Raw genomic sequence first — 18,995 nt, 5'->3', positions numbered from 1 at the left:
ACAATAAAAGTAATAAAATTAACTAATTTTTTAAAAGTCATTAAAAACCGCAATTATTAGGTTCAAATTAAAACTGAAAATTATAAAAAGCTAAAGAACCCACCAGATATAACAAAGCAATAATAGGGCATTAAAAAGTCTCTTTAAAAAGGTATGTTTTGAGATTTTTTTTAAAAAAAACACTGAGGGAGGGAGCATGGCGAAGCTCTTCAGGGAGGGCATTCCAAAGCTGACGGGCCACAACCGAAAAGGCCCTATCTCTAGTTCCCACCAACTGGATCTTTGTTGGTGGCGGGGTCATGAGCAGGGCCTGAGATGATGAGTGGAGGGCCCTGGTAGATTCATATGGGCGAATGCAGTCCAACAGGTACCCCGGCCCCGGTAGGACTTTAAAGATCAATACCAGCACCTTGAATCTAGCCCAGAAGTGGACCGGTAGCCAATGAAGCTGACGCAGGATGGGTATAATACTCGTGAAGCGACTTGCACCCACGAGCATCCTTGCGGAGTCATTCTGAACCAGCTGAAGCTTCCGAACAGTCTTCAAGGGCAGCCCCACATAGAGCGCATTGCAGTAGTTCTATCTGGATGTTACCAATGTATGAGTGACTGAGGTCAGGTCCGACTTCTCCAAGTAGGGTTGCAGCTGGCATACCAGCTGTAGTTGGTAAAAGGCGCTGCTGAACAACACCGCCACCTGCGCCTCCAAGGACAGTGTTGGGTTTAGAAGCATCCCCAAGCTGCGGGCTTTGTCTTTCAGAGGGAGCGTTACCCCTTCCAAGACCAGATTTACCTTAATGCTCTTATACAGAATGATGGTGTGGCTGTACTTGGAGTACTGTGTACAATTCTGGTCACCACATCTAAAGGAGGACATTATAGGACTGGAAAAGGTGCAGAAGAGGGTAACCAAGATGATCGGGCCTGGAGTACCTTCCTTATGAGGCAAGGCTACAACACCTGGGACTTTTTAGTTTAGAAAAAAGATGACTGCAGGGAGACATTATAGAGGTCTATAAAATCATGCATGATGTGGAGAAAGTTGACAGAGAGAAATTCTTCTCCCTCTCACATAACACTAGAACCAGGGGTCATCCCATGAAATTGATGGCCAGGAAATCTAGGACCAACCAACGGAAATACTTTTTCACACAACGCATAATCAATTTGTGGAATTCTCTGCCACGAGATGTGGTGACAGCCAACGACCTGGTTGGCTTTAAGAGGGGTTTGGATAACTTCATGTAGGAGAGGCCTATCAATGGCTACTAGTCGGAGGGCTATAGGCCACCTCCAGCCTCAAAGGTAGGATGCCTCTGAGTACCAGTTTCAGGGGAATAACAGCAAGAGAGAGGGCACGCCCTCAACTCCTGCCTGTAGGCTTCCAGCAGCATCTGGTGGGCCAGTGTGTGAAACAGGATGCTGGATTAGATGGGCATTCTTGGGCCTGATCCAGCAGGGCTCTTCTTATGTTCTTAATCCCTATGAGAATTGATTTTGGCAAAAGAGATTTGATAATGTGCACAGGACAACATTGAGTCTTATAAGACTGACAAGGACCGAGTACTCCAATTTGTATTGAAGATTAAACTAGCCAGTTTTCTGAAAATATCACTTTGACTTCACTTTTGTCTGGCTTTTTCTTCATGGTAGTTGCTGAAGAATAGTGGCTGTTTTATGTGAGAGGAGAGGCTGTGGAGTGTGCTGCTCTCACTCTTTAAATGTATATGTGTGTGGGATGTATATGGGAATGCCACATATAATTTGCAATAGGTGGATTTTTACACTTTTCCCACTTGGCACTGTTGGCATGCGCACAGCAATTTACAGTTCATTATATACCTGCTGAAAAGGTTTCTATAAGTATTCTGCTTGGTCATGCTTATTTTGATCTAGACTTATAAAAACCAATAATTATAGAACCGGGTTGGTGGGAATGGCAGACCTAGTTTGGAAAAGGGTGGTGGGTTGACTGTTCACAGCACACTAGAAATGTTAATGTTTGTGTCCCATTTCTTCTTTTGCTAAGGGTTCACCAGTTAAACCAATACCCATCCGAGAATTTCATAGGTCAGAAGATGCAAGAAGATATTTGCATCACAATAGGTGAGTCTCATTTTGTTTCTTGTGCTCAGAACTCTAGGAATTTGCATAGGTCATACTTCAAAATGTGGAATTGCTATTTGATGTGTTAGCTTCCATTTTTTTAGTTTTGTGGTCATGTTTAGTTTTGTGTTGCACTTTTAGTACAAAATCCCAGAGCCTTTGCATATAGTGTATTACTGTTATACATGGACCTGGTGCAGTCACAGGCCTGATTCAGATATAACGCAAAACCACAGTTTATCACTACATGACCTAGCCTGAGGAAGCCATGAACGCATTTGCTCTTTCATCCTTTCCTTGTGACAGGAATGCAAAAGCTTCTCATTTTAAGAATAAATTGCAGCTCCTCATTATCTACAAATTTGGGGAACTATGGCTTAACAAACTAAAACTAGAACAAACCCCAATATCAAACCATAGTTTCATTCATTCATTCATTCATTCATTTAATATATATTCTGCCTTCCCAAAGTGACTCAGGACAGTTTACATTAAAATTAAAAACACATAATAAAACAATTACAATTAAAAAAACATTTAAACCAAATTAAAATTAAAACGAGATATCATTAAAAGCCAGGCTAAAAAGATGGGTCTTCAAGGCTTTCCTGAAGGCCTCCAAGGAAGATAATCCCTATCTATCTATCTATCTATCTATCTATCTATCTATCTATCTCTATCTCTATCTCTCTCTCTCTCTCTCTCTCTCTCTCTCTCTCTCTCTCTCTCTCTCTCTCTCTCTATATATATATATATATATATATATATATAATTTTTATTTTTATACATACATACACGGGGAAGTGCGTTGCATAGCCCAGGGGTGACAACTGAGAAGGCCCGATCCCTGGTCACCATGGGATGAACTGGTGTCACCCAAAGACAGATCCCTCCTGGTGATCTTAATGGGTGTTGGGGATCTTGTAGAAAATGGCGCTCTCTCAGGTAACCCAGACCTAAGCCATTCAGGGCTTTGAAGGTCATAACCAGCACTTTGTACCTTGCCCGGAACCATGTTGGCAGCCAGTGCAACTGTGTAAGAACAGGCACAATGTGGTCTCTCCTGGATATCCCAGAGACCAATCTGGCTGCCACATTTTGAATGAACTGAATTTTCCAAACTACATACAAAGGCAGCTCTTCATAGAGCACATTGCTGTAGTCCAACCTGGAGGTTACCAGCTGGTGTACCACTGTTTTCAGTTTGATCATGGTTTGACATCTTGACTTGTTCTAACTTCAGTTTAGCAAACCACAGTTTTCTGAGTTTGTGTGTAACAGAGAGCTGCAGTTTGTTTTTGGAATGAAGGCAGAAGCTTTCCCTCTCCTTATTTTACATGTGAGGAAGTGGGGAGCACACAAGCTCTCAGCAACCTTGGGCACATAGCATTACATCTGCACTGGGCCATTATGTTTCTGATCTAACCATGGTAAGGAGATCAGGAGTGCTCATGCGGTTTCATATATTTTTTTGAAAACTGTGGATTGGGCTAACAATGGTTAGCATTAACATCAGTGCATGGTGCTGATTCCAAAAGGGTAGGGGTGGTTGTGTGCTGGAAATGAAGAGCGATGAGGAAGGAGCTTGTGAGCCTATAGCATGTTCCCCATCTCCTAGTCAGGATTGGGAGATTCAAAACATTATGCCACTGCTATAATATTATCATTCTATTTGTCCTTTGATGCAAACTCACTTTGTCTCACATAAGATAGGATCAGTGTTAGCAACTGTCTTTCTTCTTCACCATTTATGGCAATATTGTTCTCCTTTTTTGTAAGTAAATGCAATGCATCCCCTTCAAACCTGGTAACCCAACAATCTTGCTAGAACAGAAAGAGCAACTTGCTACATTATTATTTTATCATGGAATGTTATTGAATAATGTTCCATTAAATTTTAGCTTTTAAATGGGTGGGGTGTTTAATCCCTAGTTCAAACATAGCAGAAATTATTAAAGTAAATGCACTTCTGAAGAGATTAAACACTGGCTGTAGATTATTTACCTAACCAAAAATGGACATGATAATGAACCTAACCCAGAATTTTAGAGGCTTAAATTAGAACAAGGCACAGAATTAGGATGGTGCCTCAGATTGGTTTATATTCATGAAATCTGTATTGTTGGTTATCAGTATAAAAATAGATCCAGCTAAATACATGCCTGTTTAAGAAGGTTCTTCTTGAGCTGCATAATACATGATACGATTGAAACTGTAATGCATACATTTGCTTTGAAGGGAACTGTTTTACAATCAGTGTTATCTGTTTGACTGCTTGCCTTGTCAACATTCAACATGTCCCCACATTCAACATGTGTATTTGTAAATAAAGAGATAAAATACTGTATGAAATCCTTGGAAGGCTCTCTCTGGAACTTTCTACCATTAGGGGAGTAGGGATCATGGATCCATATAATTTATTTAGTTACAAAACCACTCCCCACCACCACACTTTGTGATAAGTCAGGGGGCGGAGTTGTGTGCCTGTCCCCATCAACGGGCATGGGGGCTGCCATTTTGTTCCCCCAGCATGTGATGGTGGCCGTCCAATGGGAGCGGGGGAGCAGCTGCATAAGTGACAGCTCCCTTTGCTCACTCTCAGTTGCTCTCAGGCGAGACGCCCACCCATTCCGTTTCAGTGAGGGTCATCCAATCGCCTTTTGGGGGCCATGTAGAAATCTTTTGGGTCATACCTGATTGGCTTTGGAGGTGGCCATTTTTCGCCTACTTTTCACTGATTTTCCTGATAGGGTTCCATTGTTAAGGATGTTTTGGTCACTTTGCAGAAGAGTACGGGTTGGGGTAGGTTATTCCGTATTGGTGTTTGTCTGGAGGACATCCAACGCTTGGCTATTGGTGATGCATGAGCAAGTATTTTGTGTGGTGGCCCTGGCACTCTGGACCCCCTACCCCCAGATTTTTGACTATTTCCCTCTCTGTCAAGTTCAAGTGGAAGCTTGACTTTTCTTTTCCTGCAGGCTTCCCTGATATTCTATAAATGGCTGTTGCTAAAGATTGTTCATTTTATTCCTGTATTACTTATGATCCTTTCTTGCTGCTCGGCTTTCTTGTATTTTTGCTGTGGTTTTCAGTTTATTTTTGTAAAACTCCTTGAGATCTTCTTTGAAAAATAAGGCAAGATATAAAATTTAAATAAATTTGTTTTATTATTCCCTAAAAGGGTTTGTTTTATCTACTCATCAGCTTTTGCATTTATTCTGAAATATATCATTAGTTTCTTTTCCCCTAACTGCATGTATGCATTTGCAGAGATGCAGATGAATTAAGACGACCTGAAAGTCTGACCTTGATGCACGACAGAGAGCGACAACAAGTGCTAAGGAGCTACTTAGACCGGGCAGAGAGGTAAGGAAGTGTAGACCCTGCTTTTTAGACTGAGTTGGAAACATGGCCATCACTTTGGTTGTGTAGAATTTAACTGGACCAATTTTGTATACTCACTTTTATGAAGTGGTATATAAAACTGTGTGATAAATCACATTGGCCAGTGATTGCACAGACCACTGACCATTGCCTGTGGCTTAATCATTGTGGGCTCAATGCCCCAAGATAAATTCATGGGCAAGTTCCATTGTAGTGAGCACACTCATCTTACACAGTGCTCCGAGGTTGCAATGGGTGTTTATGCCAAAGATATTTCCAATGGATTGTGTCTTGAAGATGTCTGTTGTATTGCTGCATTTGAATTTGGTGGTTGTGTCACTTGTTGTAAGAGGGGAGGATAAAGAAATCCAAGCTCCTTGAGTTCCAGTGCTTTGTGAAGTAGTAAATAGACAGAAGAAGGAAGGTCTGGTAAGTCTGCAGAGGCGTTGCACCTGGACTAGTTTTCTGAAGGACTGGCGGTGGTGTGGATTCTGGAGCTCCTCAAGGTTTTTAGATTATGAATCACCCAGGGACCTTTTTGTATGGGGAGGTATAGAACATAGGAAGCTGCCATATATGGAGTCAGACCAACATTGGTCTATCTAGCTCAGTATTGTCTTCACAGACTGGCAGCGGCTTCCCCAAGGTTGCAGGCAGGAATCTCTCTCAGCCCTATCTTGGAGAAGCCAAGGACAGGGAGGGGTGCCTTGGAGGAGGGGTAGCACTGTATGTTAAAGAAGGGATAGAATCTAACAGGCTAGAAAACCTAAGTGGACTGGAGTCTTCCACAGAAACCCTGTGGGTGACTATACAAGGCCGGAAAGGAAACGTGCTACTGGGGACATGCTATCGCCCTCCAGATCAAAATGCCGACAGTGACTGGGAGTTGCAGGAGGAAATCAGGGAGGCGTCAAGGAGAGGCAGGGCTGTAATTATGGGTGATTTCAACTACCCGCACATAGACTGGGTAAATTCACATTCAAGTCAGGACAAAGAGGTCAAATTTCTAGATACGCTAAATGACTGTGCCCTGGAACAGTTGGTCATGGAACCAACCAGAGAGAAGGCGACCTTGGATCTAATTATGAGTGACACCCAGGACCTGGTGCGTGATGTCAGTGTCATCGACCCTTTAGGGAACAGTGACCACAGTGCCATCAATTTCAGCATACATGCGGGGAGAGAATCACCAAGGATGTCTAACATAGACATTTTGACTTTCAGAAGAGGAAGCTTCTCCAAAATGAGGAGTATGGTGAAAAGAAAGCTGAGGGGGGAAATGAGGAGAGTCACTTCGCTCCAGAGTGCATGGAGTTTACTCAAAACCACAATACTAGAAGCCCAGTTAGATTGTATACCCAAAAGGAGGAAAAGTACCACTAAGTCCAGGAGGATGCCAACATGGCTAACGGGTACCATCCAGGAAGCCATAAAAGGGAAGAAGACTTCCTTCCGAAATTGGAAGGCCTGTCCAAACGAAGAGAACAGAAAGGAACACAAACTTGCAAAAGAAATGCAAGGTGACAATAAGGGAGGCAAAAAGAGAGTTTGAGGAACATTTAGCCAAAAGTATCAAGGGGAATAACAAAAACTTCTTTAAATACATCAGAAGCAGGAAACCTGCCAGGCAGGCAGTAGGACCATTAGACAATGAGGGAGTGAAAGGGATGATTAAGGAGGATATAGAGGTTGCAGAGAAGCTGAATGAGTTCTTTGCATCTGTCTTCACGGCAGAGGATACTGAGCATATACCTGTTCCTGAACCAGGCTTTTTAGGGATGGAGGCTAGAGAGCTGAGTCAGATAGAAGTGACAAGGGATGATGTTCTAAACTGTCTGGAAAAACTGAAAGCTAACAAATCACCAGGGCTAGATGGCATCCATCCAAGAGTCCTCAAAGAACTCAAATGTGAAATTGCCGACCTCCTTGCTAAAATATTTAACTTATCCCTGAAATCGGGCTCTGTACCAGAGGACTGGAGAGTAGCAAATGTAACACCGATTTTCAAGAAGGGATCCAGGGGCGATCCGGGAAATTACAGGCCTGTTAGCCTAACGTCCGTTCCAGGCAAATTGATGGAAAGCATCCTCAAGGATAAAATTGTAAATCACCTAGAAGAACAGGCCCTGCTGGGAGTGAGCCAGCATGGCTTCCGCAAAGGTAAATCTTGCCTCACCAACCTTTTGGACTTCTTTGAGAGTGTCAACGAGTGTGTGGGTCAAGGTGATCCAGTTGACACAGTCTACCTGGACTTCCAAAAAGCTTTTGACAAAGTTCCTCATCAAAGACTCCTGAGGAAACTTAGCTGTCATGGGATAAAGGGATAAGTACATGTGTGGATTGCTAACTGGTTGAAAGACAGGAAACCGAAGGTAGGTATAAATGGAGAGTTTTCACAATGGAGGGAAGTAAGAAGTGGGGTCCCCCAGGGATCTGTACTGGGACTGGTGCTTTTTAATTTATTCATAAATGATCTAGAAGCAGGGGTAAGCAGCGATGTGGCCAAATTTGCAGATGATACCAAACTCTTCCGGGTACTGAAATTCAAAACAGATTGTGAGCAGCTCCAAAAGGATCTCTCCAAACTGGGGGAGTGGGTGACAAAATGGCAAATGCGGTTCAATGTTAGCAAGTGTAAAGTGATGCACATTGGGATTAAAAACCCCAACTTCAAGTATATGCTGACGGGATCCGAGCTGTCGGTGACGGACCAGGAGAGGGATCTTGGGGTTGTGGTGGAGAGCTTATTGAAAGTGTCGACTCAATGTGCGGCAGCTGTGAAAAAGGCAAATTCCATGCTAGGGATCATTAGAAAGGGGATTGAAAATAAAACAGCTAATATTATAATGCCCTTATACAAAACTATGGTGCGACCACACTTGGAGTACTGCGTACAATTCTGGTCACCACATCTAAAAAAGGACATTGTTGAACTGGAGAAGGTACAGAAGAGGGCAACCAAGATGATCAGGGGTCTAGAGCACCTTTCTTATGAGGCAAGACTACAACACCTGGGGCTTTTTCGTTTAGAAAAAAGACGACTGCGGGGAGACATGATAGAGGTCTATAAAATCATGCATGGTGTGGAGAAAGTGGAGAGAGAGAGAGAGATTATTTTCCCTCTCACACAACACTAGAACTAGGGGTTACTCCATGAAGTTGATTGCCAGGAGGTCTTGGACCAACAAACGGAAATACTTTTTCACACAACGCGTGATCCACTTGTGGAACTCTCTGCCACAGGATGTGGTGACAGCCAACAACCTGGATGCCTTTAAGAGGGGTTTGGATGACTTCATGGAGGAGAGGTCTGTCAATGGCTACTCGTCGAAGGGCTGTGAGCCACCTCCAGCATCAAGGGCAGGGTGCCTCTGAGTACCAGTTGCAGGGGAGTAATGGCAGGATTGAGGGCACGCCCTCAACTCCTGCCTGTGGCTTCCAGTGGCATCTGGTGGCCACTGTGCAAAACAGGATGCTGGATTAGATGGGCCTTTGGCCTGATCCAGCAGGGCTGTTCTTATGTTCTAAGCCAGGGAGGGAACTTGGAACCTTCTGCTCTTCCCAGAGCGGCTCCATCCCCTGAGGGGAAGATCTTGCAGTGCTCACACATCAAGTCTCCCTTTCATATGCAACCAGGGGAGACCCTGCTTAGCTATGGGGACAAGTCATGCTTGCTACCACAAGACTAGCTCTCCTCTCCCCCGCCCCCACCAAAGTGCCAGAACTCTTATGGTACTGGTGAGTGGCCACTACTTCTGCTGATAGTTGGAAGCTATAGCTGTGAAAAGCCAGTGTTTTTTCTTACAGTTGTGTGATCAGTTTGGCATGCCTTACTGTTAAGTCTCATATATGTGTTGGTCACTCCATGCCATCCATTGGCTACTGGTGTTCTGTTTCTGATGGTAGACAGTGTAGTGCAGATTGGGACAAATGTTAGGACTCATTACAGGTACACTAACTGCAGTTCCCTAAGACCACCAAGAATTCTTCATCTGCTCTTAGACGTACTGCTGCCAAAAAACCCCACATTTCACTACTTGAGTAGGTTATGCAAATTTTCATTCAGGTGGTGTAATTTGGGAGTGTGGCAATTGGAGGCGGGGAATGAGGGGTGTGGATTGTTTGTTCCATGCCCCAGGTCTACTCCCCAACCCTTCCCTGAAGTGGGAAAAACCAAAATGTTTACCCTTTTTGTACCTCATTTGCTGCCACCATCTATCATCCTTAGGATAGAACTTCTGAATCCTCTTAAGCCCTGGTAGCTTGATTAAGTGAGGGTGATATAGAAAAATGACATTATGATGTATAGAATGAAATGCATTGAGGATATAGGTACATAGCTTGCTTGATTCTGTTCCGTGAAAACTCAAAGGTGTAATATAGAGGTAATTCTTTATCTAAGATGGAAGTCTCCCCTAGACAGAGCTTAGGCCCAGTTGCCCTCTCCTACTTATGCACTCTTATTTCCCAAAGGCCCCCTTACTCAATCCCCTGGTCCACTCTTTCTGTACCCTGGTTTGACTCACAGAGCTTGGGTTTGAATCTTGATCACACTGCTTGTCTGGCCTCATGCTCTCTGGAGACACAGCTTCACTGGTGCTTGAAGGCTTCCACACCTTCTAGAAAAAATGGAGTATATTTCATTCTGGAGGTAGAAAATATCCAAAGCAAAGAGAAGTGCAGTGGCTGTGGGCTAGGAGGTCATGGAACAATCCTGAGTAATAAAGTGCTCCTTGGGAGCTCTGGAAGGCTGCCCTGTACCATCGCTTCTGGTTTTGAAGCCTTTAGCAGAAACCATCCAAGACTGCATATTTTTCTCTGGTAACATTAGGGTCTGAAACCTGCCTTATTTCAAAACTGCAGTGGCTGGTGTTTACGGTGCAACCGCATCTATGTAGATATTTAGGAAGAAGAGGTTTATTCTGTGGTTTGTGTTAACCACATTATTATAGTATTATACACAGTGAAGTCAATGAGAAATGTTTATTTTGTCTTCTGTAAATGTGTGTGTTTCCCCCCTCAGAGGCTCCAGTGAGTCATCTTGTATGCTGCCACTGTCAAACGCCCACAATCAGGTAGGGGCCTCTTGCATTTGTCTTTCACATTTAAGAACATGTTGCCTTCTGTTTTGTGTGGCTATAGTGGGATTCTTTTTTTATGCATGCTCTGAACCAATTTTGTTCAAGGTCCCGCACTCTGATGCAGATCTACACAGAAGGCGTGAGCATTTAGTTGAGCGCACCCGGAGGGAGGCCCAGCTGGCTGCACTACAATATGAGGAAGAGAAGATGAGGACAAAACAGATCCAAAGGGAAGCTGTCCTTGACTTTGTCAAAGTATGTCCATCTAAGTTTTCACCTTTTGTTCAGTGTGCAGCTTCTGAGCATCTTCTAGGGAGAGCGGGAGATGATTTCACACTTCCCATTTATACTAGACACCTCAGTGGTCCCTCTCTTCGAGCTATGTGTTTAAAAACTATTTGTTAAGGACACTCACAGCAGGGTACAATGCTAGATGAAATAAAAACTCTATTAAAGTAGTAGTAGTAGTACTTTATTACCGCCAACGGCCACTCAGTACAACAAAATAACACACACAACAGTATACAACACATCAGAAACATCAAGAGAAACTGCAATAAAAACAGTACAGTAAAAGTATCATATATGAAGAATTTTGTCTAGATAAAATCAGATCACCCTCCTACTATACTGTGCCCGCATCTAGCCTCTCAACATGTCTTCCGTGGAGTTTACTTGCAATACAAAGAAACTTGGCTACTTTTGTCGAGATGAAGTCCTCCAAGTCTGCAAGTAAAAACTCCACCTTCTCCTGACCTGAGGTCAATCTACGACCTCTTAAAAGGGGAAAAATTAATTCTGTTCTTAGCCGCTTATAGAAACAACAATTCAACAACACATGTTCAGTAGATTCAACCTCTCCTGCATGGCACGGGCACAATCTCTAGGGATAAGGGATTTTCAGAAATCGCCCTTCCAGGACAGCTGAAGGAAGGGCATTGAACCTGGCCGCAGTCATTGCTCTACAGTGTTCAACAAAGGATAGCTTTATCAAGTATCGAGCCGGGAGCCGACTATCAGCTTGGGTCCCCATAAAAACCCCAGGTCTTATTTTACTAACATCCTCCTGCCTGGCAATGTCCATTATACGTTGGTTATCTCTGGATTGGCAGCAGGCACACAATAATATGTAAAGTAAAGTTGTGCTGTCGAGTCAGTGTCGACTCAAGTCAGTGTTGACAGAGCCCTGTGGTTGTCTTTGGTAGAATACAGGAGGGGTTTACCATTGCCATCTCCTGCACAGTATGAGATGACGCCTTTCAGCATCTTATTACATTATTGCATCTTCCAATATTGCTGCTGCTGATGTGAGTGTGACATGCACACGCCCAGCGTGCGCATGTGCACGGGCTACGGTGAGCAAGCACCGGTGGCAGTGGGGAAGTGCACCCTGCCCCGCACTTAAAGTTATCCCTCCTCCTCCCCCCCGCCTTCGAACCGGCCCCCACCGGTTCCATGCACATCCTTACTGTATGTTAGAGCCACCTAATGGCAAAGCAGGGAAGTAACTTGCCTAGGGAGCAAGAGGCTGCTGGTTCGAATCCCTGCTGGAATGTTTCCCAGACTATGGGAAGCACCTATATCGGGCAGCAGCAATATAGGAAAATGCTGAAAGGCATCATCTCGTATTGCGCGGGAGAAGGCAATGGTAAACTCCTCCTGTATTCTACCAAAGAAAATCATGTGGCTCTGTGTTTGCCAGGAGTTGACACCAACTCGATGGCACAACTTTACTTACTGTATGCTAAAAGCTCTGCCAACTCCACACTTTGTGGCGGTGGCGGGGGGAGAACATTTCTAATTATGATGCTCAGTAGTGCCACGTGGTAAGCTGCGGTGAACAATTCACCTGTGCAGTATATGTGAGTGAGTACTAAGGTACTTTAGAACATATGAAGCTGAATCAGATCACTGGTCCATCTAACCTAGAATTGTCTACTTTGCCTGGCGGTGGCAAGATAAGTCTTCCCCATCCCTGATGAGACTGGTAAAATACCCAAATGTCACTCTTGTGTTGATTTATAACTTAAAACCAGCTTCTTCTTTAAGCTAATATAGCCACTATGTTTCCATCTTAAACTTGTAATTTTTGCTTTGGCCATACTATTTGAAGTACAGTATGTGCTCTAATACCTCCAGTCTTCTCCCTCACCACCTTTATTCATTTATAAGCGAACCTGTGTACATAGCTTATCTCTGTAAAATAGTTCCTTTTGATTCTTCCAAAGCAAAAGGCATCCCAGAGTCCTCAGAAGCAAAGTCCTCTGGATAGCGAGGTAAGAACATTAAGTTATGTACTGCCTTTTTGTCATTTATCACACTCTTTATCGGAGATATTTGCTGTGTTTAGAATATGATCATAAGCGAAGCACATTTGCTTGAGAGTAAACTCCACTAGGAATCATTGGAGCAGCGTTTAAAAAAAAAAGGTTCAGAATTAAGGTATAAGGGTAGAGTTGAAAGATTTATTTTATACTATAGCAAAATTGTTTTAGTTTTCTGTTTGCCTTGCAAGTCCACTTTCCTCCTCTGTTTTAACTTTTGTCAGACTGTAGGTTTGCATGTTGTAGATGTATGTAAATCATTCATCTGTTTAAAGATGCTTCTTGAAATAGCAGGACTGAAATTAGACCAGGTAATTTACTTGAAATACTATAAAGAGCACTTATGGCGCTTTCTTCACTGTTCACCCATTTCATCATTAATAACTGAATTTCCACTTGAACCTCTCCATATTGCCACTAAAAAATAGTGGTTATAACTACCAAACACCAGGCTGTCGACATTTACGCTGATTAATCCCACTGTACTTATATCTTCATTGCAAGTGTACTTGCTTCAGAGCACTTGATGTTGGCTTTGGAGTGTGCTCAATGCACTGGGTTATAGGAACTACATTATGCTGGTAGGGTATGAATCACCTTTGTGGATACTGGTGCTTTGAAACAGAATCTGGGGTGATTCTCAGCAATTTCCCCCCCTGCGGCATTTGTCATTCCTCATCAGAGGCAGTCATGCCTCATCAGTAGTAGGCAGGTTCTTGTTGTTTTTTCTTTTTACTAAACTGCCCTGAGCCATTTTTGGAAGGGCGGTATATAAATCAAATAAATAAATAAATACTAATGGGGAAAAGTTCTGTACTTCATAATTGCTAGATCACAAGTCTTAATACAATACACCACAAATTCATAGGAAACCATTTTCCAGTAGTCTGCTTTCTGTGAATCTGGACTGGTTTCAAATAGTTCTGTTCTTTTTTTCCTTTTTTTATGTTTCAGTTCCTCCCAAGCTATGTCTTTGTGTGTTCTTTCCTAAAAATTGCCTTGTGCTCCACTGGAAAGACTTTGCATACCCAATTAAGCTCTGTTTGGACACAACAACTGAAAGCAAAATGACTCCTGAATCATTTGCAGATGTTTTAATACAAAGATTATTAGAGGCTTGTAAGATTCTTCCCTTCCCCCATTATTTCAGTTGTACTTTACTGATTACCACCATGTGCCTCTTGCATAAAGAAGCTGGCCAGTTTCATACAGTGTACCCTCGAATAGGGATTCCCAGATGCTGTTGACTACAACTCCCAGAATCCCCAGCTGCAGTGACTTTTGCTTGGGGATTATGGGAGTTGTAGTCAACAACATCTGGGCATCCCTGTTAGAGGGAACACTGGTTCCAGATGTCTTTGTCTTTGTATTGTGTTGTGTTTTTCTGTTTCTGATGTTGCCATCTCTCCCGCATCCCCAGTGTCCCTTTCCATCCAGAAGGTCTCAGCACACTGATGATAGTGCCTTGCTGGTGGTAAGAATTCTGCACGCAATGGTGGCATCCTAGATAATAGCTAGCATGACTTCTATGGTTTGCTCAAAGGAGGCAGTTCAGCTCTACTCTGAATAGCATAAAACATGGTGGTCTACTGTTTCATAACAGCAGTTCTGCTACAAATGGTTACCTTAACCTTCTCCTTTCCGCTGCCTCCAAAGTGGGTTGCAGCCAGTATTCACAATAATATTTTTCTGGGTTTCCTGCTCTGACACAGCATGGAGTTCACAGGATCATTTGCAGAAATGATCATATGAATGCATACTCCAGAAAACATGATGTGTGAATAAGCTTTAGGAGGGATAATCACATAAGTAGGATTGTAGATTCCTGCTTGCCCTACTCATGCATTCATCTGGAGGTAAGCTGTGTAGATAGCCCATTTGTTATGGTCACCAAAAGTAACCGAATAAGCCTCAAATGTTATGTTGAGTCCCCAGTGGCCATCTAAATTTAGCATTTCCCTACTTTTAGCCCTTTGGTGAACAGTTCAGGTGATGGTGTTGAATCAGTTTGAGAGATGCATGGTGGGTCATGTAATTCCCCCTTCTGCATTCAACTGTAGGGTCCCCCTGGCCTAAATTTCATACAGCAAAGGCTCATCCAAGTCCTCCCTTGGAGGGTAGAGTTAGGAGGGTATCTATTTCTGAAACAGTAGCAGTAGTTGTTGTTTGGAGAGCCATCTTGAATGACTCCTAATTATCCATTTAAGAACATTGATAAATTCTAACCAAGAGGAGGACAAGATATGGCCAAGATAAAACATATCTACCCTTGTTGTTGCTTCATTATTTAAACCAGTAAAGGTAGCTGAATATCTTTCCAACATCGAGTGCTGCTCTTTTTTTTAAAAAAAGGTTGTCAACACTTCACACACTATTTCCATGTTTTATGCTATTTCCTTCCTACGTTGGTCTCTTTAAAAATAGTAATTGAAATCCAATTGCTTGTCTACCCTTGCCTTTAGAAAACTGCTCTGCTTGCCTGCTCTTGCATGACTTGCATGTCTGCCAATATATTTGCTCATTTACATCCTCTTTAATTATTTGCTTCACATTTCATATATGCTGCCATAGTGCTGGCTCAAGAGCACCAAAATTTGATCTAGGTATAAAATAAACCAACAGAAACATTAGCTCTTGTTTTTAGCTGTCACATTCTGTCCACAGCTTCTAGCATTACATCTCCCTAATCATATTGTGAAAATATATAGAAGAAAGAGGGCAGAAAACGGGTTTCCAGAGCCTTGGCTGACAGAACCCTTGTCAGTGAGAATGTATACCTTAACAATGATGATGGTTGCTGTGAGAAATACATGCCAGAGTATAGAGGGGGTGGGGTTTAGTACTGTGGCTTGCACACAACAGTGCATTAAGGATGGGCTGCAAATGTCTGCATTGGCCTTTGGTAGTGATTGTTGTTTGTGCAAATAACAGCTGTAAGGATAACTACTAGTTAGAAACTGAAAAAGTGAGTGTTGGTGACTTTATTGAACTACAGTATAAACCTCTCTGGCTCTTTGGAAACCATATTTTTCAGTAGAAGGTTGTCTTTGCATTCCTGTTTTGGTGCTCCTTTTCTTCTCCTTTTCTTCTTCTCCTTTTCAGCATTCTTATGTCCCATTCCCTATTGTCTTAAACATTCTAAAAGTGAGATTTATATATGATGGGTCCTACTATGTTTTACTTGTTGGCCTGGTTTAGATTTCTGTCCTGTCACAAGACTTGGAGTGATTTGTAATATATTCTTATCTTGCTACATCTCTGTTTATCAGCTTGTGCCCCAATCCAGTGGTAACTTGTCCTTAACCTGTGGAAATGGTTTGCCTTGGACAATACCAGCCATTTTCACCATCTAGATTTACACATCTATATCAGTAGGGACTCTTTCAAAAATTTATTGCTTTAAATGGAAGTAGTTCTCCCACAGTACAATAGAGCTATTGTGTAGGACTCTAATCAAGAGCTTTTGTTTTGTACTTCCTTTATTACATCACAGCATCCAGTCGGCTGTGAACGCTCTTCTCTTGCTCTGGACACGGCTCTGTATAAGGAAGCTGCCTGGAAGTAGGCCTCACAAGCAGGATCTTTAAAGAGGAGGAGAGGAGATCCTTACCTGCTCTCCACTGCCACATGCAGCTTCCTTTGTGATGGCACTCCCACGAGGAACCCAAGCATGGCACCAGGACGCACATGTGCAGACGCCATGTGTGGGTTTTGCGGGGAGCACCATCACACAGGAAGCTGCATGCAGTGGCTGAGAGCAGGTAAAGATCTGCTCTTCTCCTTTTTAAAGATCCTGCTCGCTGCTCCCCTATCCCCCCCAGCAGTGCCAAACCTGTGCATGAACTCATCCCTAGTCCAGTTGCCTGCTATAATTTGGTTGCTGTTTGGTCTTTCTGAGGCATTATAAACATTTAGCTGCAATTAAGTGCTGGCCGTTCCTAAATTCTGGAAAGCAGAGCAGCACAATCAAGGAGGCTTGCATAACACTGTGTGTGTGTGTGTGTGTGTGTGTGTGTGTGTCCATTCTCGTTCCTCCAGATGCATGTGTTTGGAGGAGGCAGCCTTGGTAGTACATGTTGGGAGCTATTCTGCATCAGGCTGTCCAGCAGCTTCACGGCACAGCCAGGCCAGCAATAGTGTGATGCACCTGAGGTGCTGCTGTCTCAGCGCAGGCTGACAGACACTAAACACTTCTGCCACACTAAGCTAGGGGCAAATGAGGACAGTGGAGGCAACCCGCTGACAGGGAAATAAGCAGGGCAGAAGAATGTTATTGCTGGGGTGTTGAAGCTTTTGACTGATGAGCCTCCTCTAATGATATATTACACAGCTGTTTTGTTTTGGGCACAGTGCCACCCATTTTCAGATCTCTCTCTGCAGTCGTGAGGACTAGAACTGGCTAATATTTAAACTGTGAATATGGCACACTTCACACAAGCAAAAACAGGGCCCTTCCCCATCAAGAGCTTAGAATCTAGTTTTCACCAGTGGTCTGAGCTGGAGGATGAGGGAAGGGCAGAGTCAATGTTAAATGGTTCCTCATCAAAGACTCTTGAGAAAACTTAGCGGCCATGGGATAAGGGGACAAGTACATGTGTGGATTGGTAACTGATTGAAGGACAGGAAACAGAGGGTTGGGATAAATGGAGAGTTTTCACAATGGAGGGAAGTCAGAAGTGGGGTCCTCTAGGGATCTGTACTGGGATCGGTGCTCTTTAATTTACTCATAACTGATCTAGAAGTTGGAGTAAGCAGCGAAGTGGCCAAATTTGTAGATAACACTAAACTATTTAGGGTAATGAAATCCAAAACGGATTGTGATGAACTCTAAAAGGATCTCTCCAAACTGGGGGAGCAAACTGGGCAACAAACTGGCAAATGTGGTTCATTGTTGGCAAGTGTGAAGTGATGCATATTGGGGCAAAAAAACACAAGTTCACATACACTGATGGGATCTGAACTGTCGGTGACTGACCAGGAGAGGGATCTTGGGATCATGGCAGACAGCTCATTGAAAGTGTCGACTCAATGTGCAGCAGCTGTGAAAAAGGCAAATTCCATGCTGGGGATTATTAGGAAGGGGATTGAGAATAAAAGTGCTAATATTATAATGCCCTTATACAAAACTATGGTGTGGCCACACTTGGAGTACTGTGTACAGTTCTGGTCACCATGCCTAAAGAAGGACATTGTAGAATTGGAAAAGGTGCAGAAGAGGGCAACCAAGATGATCAGAGGCCTAAAGCACCTTCCCTATGAGGCAAGGCTACAACACTTAGGGCTTTTTAATTTAGAAAAAAGAAGACTGTGGGGAGACATTATAGAGGTCTATAAAATCATGCATGGTTTGGAGAAAGTTGATAGAGGGAAATTTTTCTCATCCTCACATAACACTACAACCAGGGGTCATCTCATGAAATTGATTGCCAGGAAATTTATTTGTTTGTTTGTTTGATGGATTGATTTTTATACCGCCCTTCCGAAATGGCTCAATTTAGGGCCAAGAACAGGAAGTACTTTTTCACACAACACGTAATCAGCTTGTGGAATTCTCTGCCACAAGATGTTTTGACAGCCAACAACCTGGATGGCTTTAAGAGGGGTTGAATAAATTCAAGGAGGAGAGGTCTGTCAACGACTACTGCCACTGAATACCAGTTGCAGGGAAGTAACAGCAAGAGAGAGGGCAAGCCCTCAACTCCTGCCTGTGGGCTTCCCAGTAGCATCTGGTGGACCACTGTGTGAAACAAGATGCTGGACTAGATGGGCCTCCTTGGGCCTGATCCAGCAGGGCTGTTCTTGTTCTTAAATGGGATGCCACAAATGGGAGTGTGCAGGCTAGCAGCACATTATCCCGCACAGATGTGCTCCTGAACATGCCTCTGCATTAACCCTTGTCTAAAAAAGGCAGTGCCAAACACAGGGAGTGTTCTTCCATATAATGTGGAGTTCTTGGGGGTGTTCAGGGTTCCATGAAAAGAGGATCCCTTTCCATCTTCAGCACTGCCCTCTACAAACAAAAGCTGGATTAAAGGAAGCTTGTACTGTGGTCAACTACACATCAACACATTAATATGGGGGGCATCAGTAACTGGCATAC

The 18,995-nt window shown here is 43.3% G+C and overlaps 1 protein-coding gene across 7 annotated transcripts in view; it reads left to right on the top strand.

The window, feature by feature from the left end:
• Positions 1-18,995, top strand: part of LRCH3 (leucine rich repeats and calponin homology domain containing 3) — a 127,166-nt gene that overhangs the window by 75,751 nt on the left and 32,420 nt on the right. For 6 of the 7 annotated variants that reach the window (XM_053313257.1, XM_053313255.1, XM_053313252.1 and 3 more), the window contains exons 10-15: positions 2,030-2,106; positions 5,377-5,472; positions 10,514-10,565; positions 10,677-10,826; positions 12,800-12,847; positions 14,316-14,369. In XM_053313257.1, coding sequence (XP_053169232.1) covers positions 2,030-2,106; positions 5,377-5,472; positions 10,514-10,565; positions 10,677-10,826; positions 12,800-12,847; positions 14,316-14,369 — 477 coding nt within the window. The remainder of the gene's footprint in view (positions 1-2,029; positions 2,107-5,376; positions 5,473-10,513; positions 10,566-10,676; positions 10,827-12,799; positions 12,848-14,315; positions 14,370-18,995) is intronic. The other variant, XM_053313253.1, reaches the window with a different exon arrangement.

Source organism: Hemicordylus capensis, chromosome 3 (assembly GCF_027244095.1).
Source record: "Hemicordylus capensis ecotype Gifberg chromosome 3, rHemCap1.1.pri, whole genome shotgun sequence".
Lineage (NCBI taxonomy): Eukaryota > Metazoa > Chordata > Lepidosauria > Squamata > Cordylidae > Hemicordylus > Hemicordylus capensis.
The sequence above is the reverse complement of the archived record's forward strand: the minus strand, read 5'-3'. Positions and strand labels throughout refer to the sequence as shown.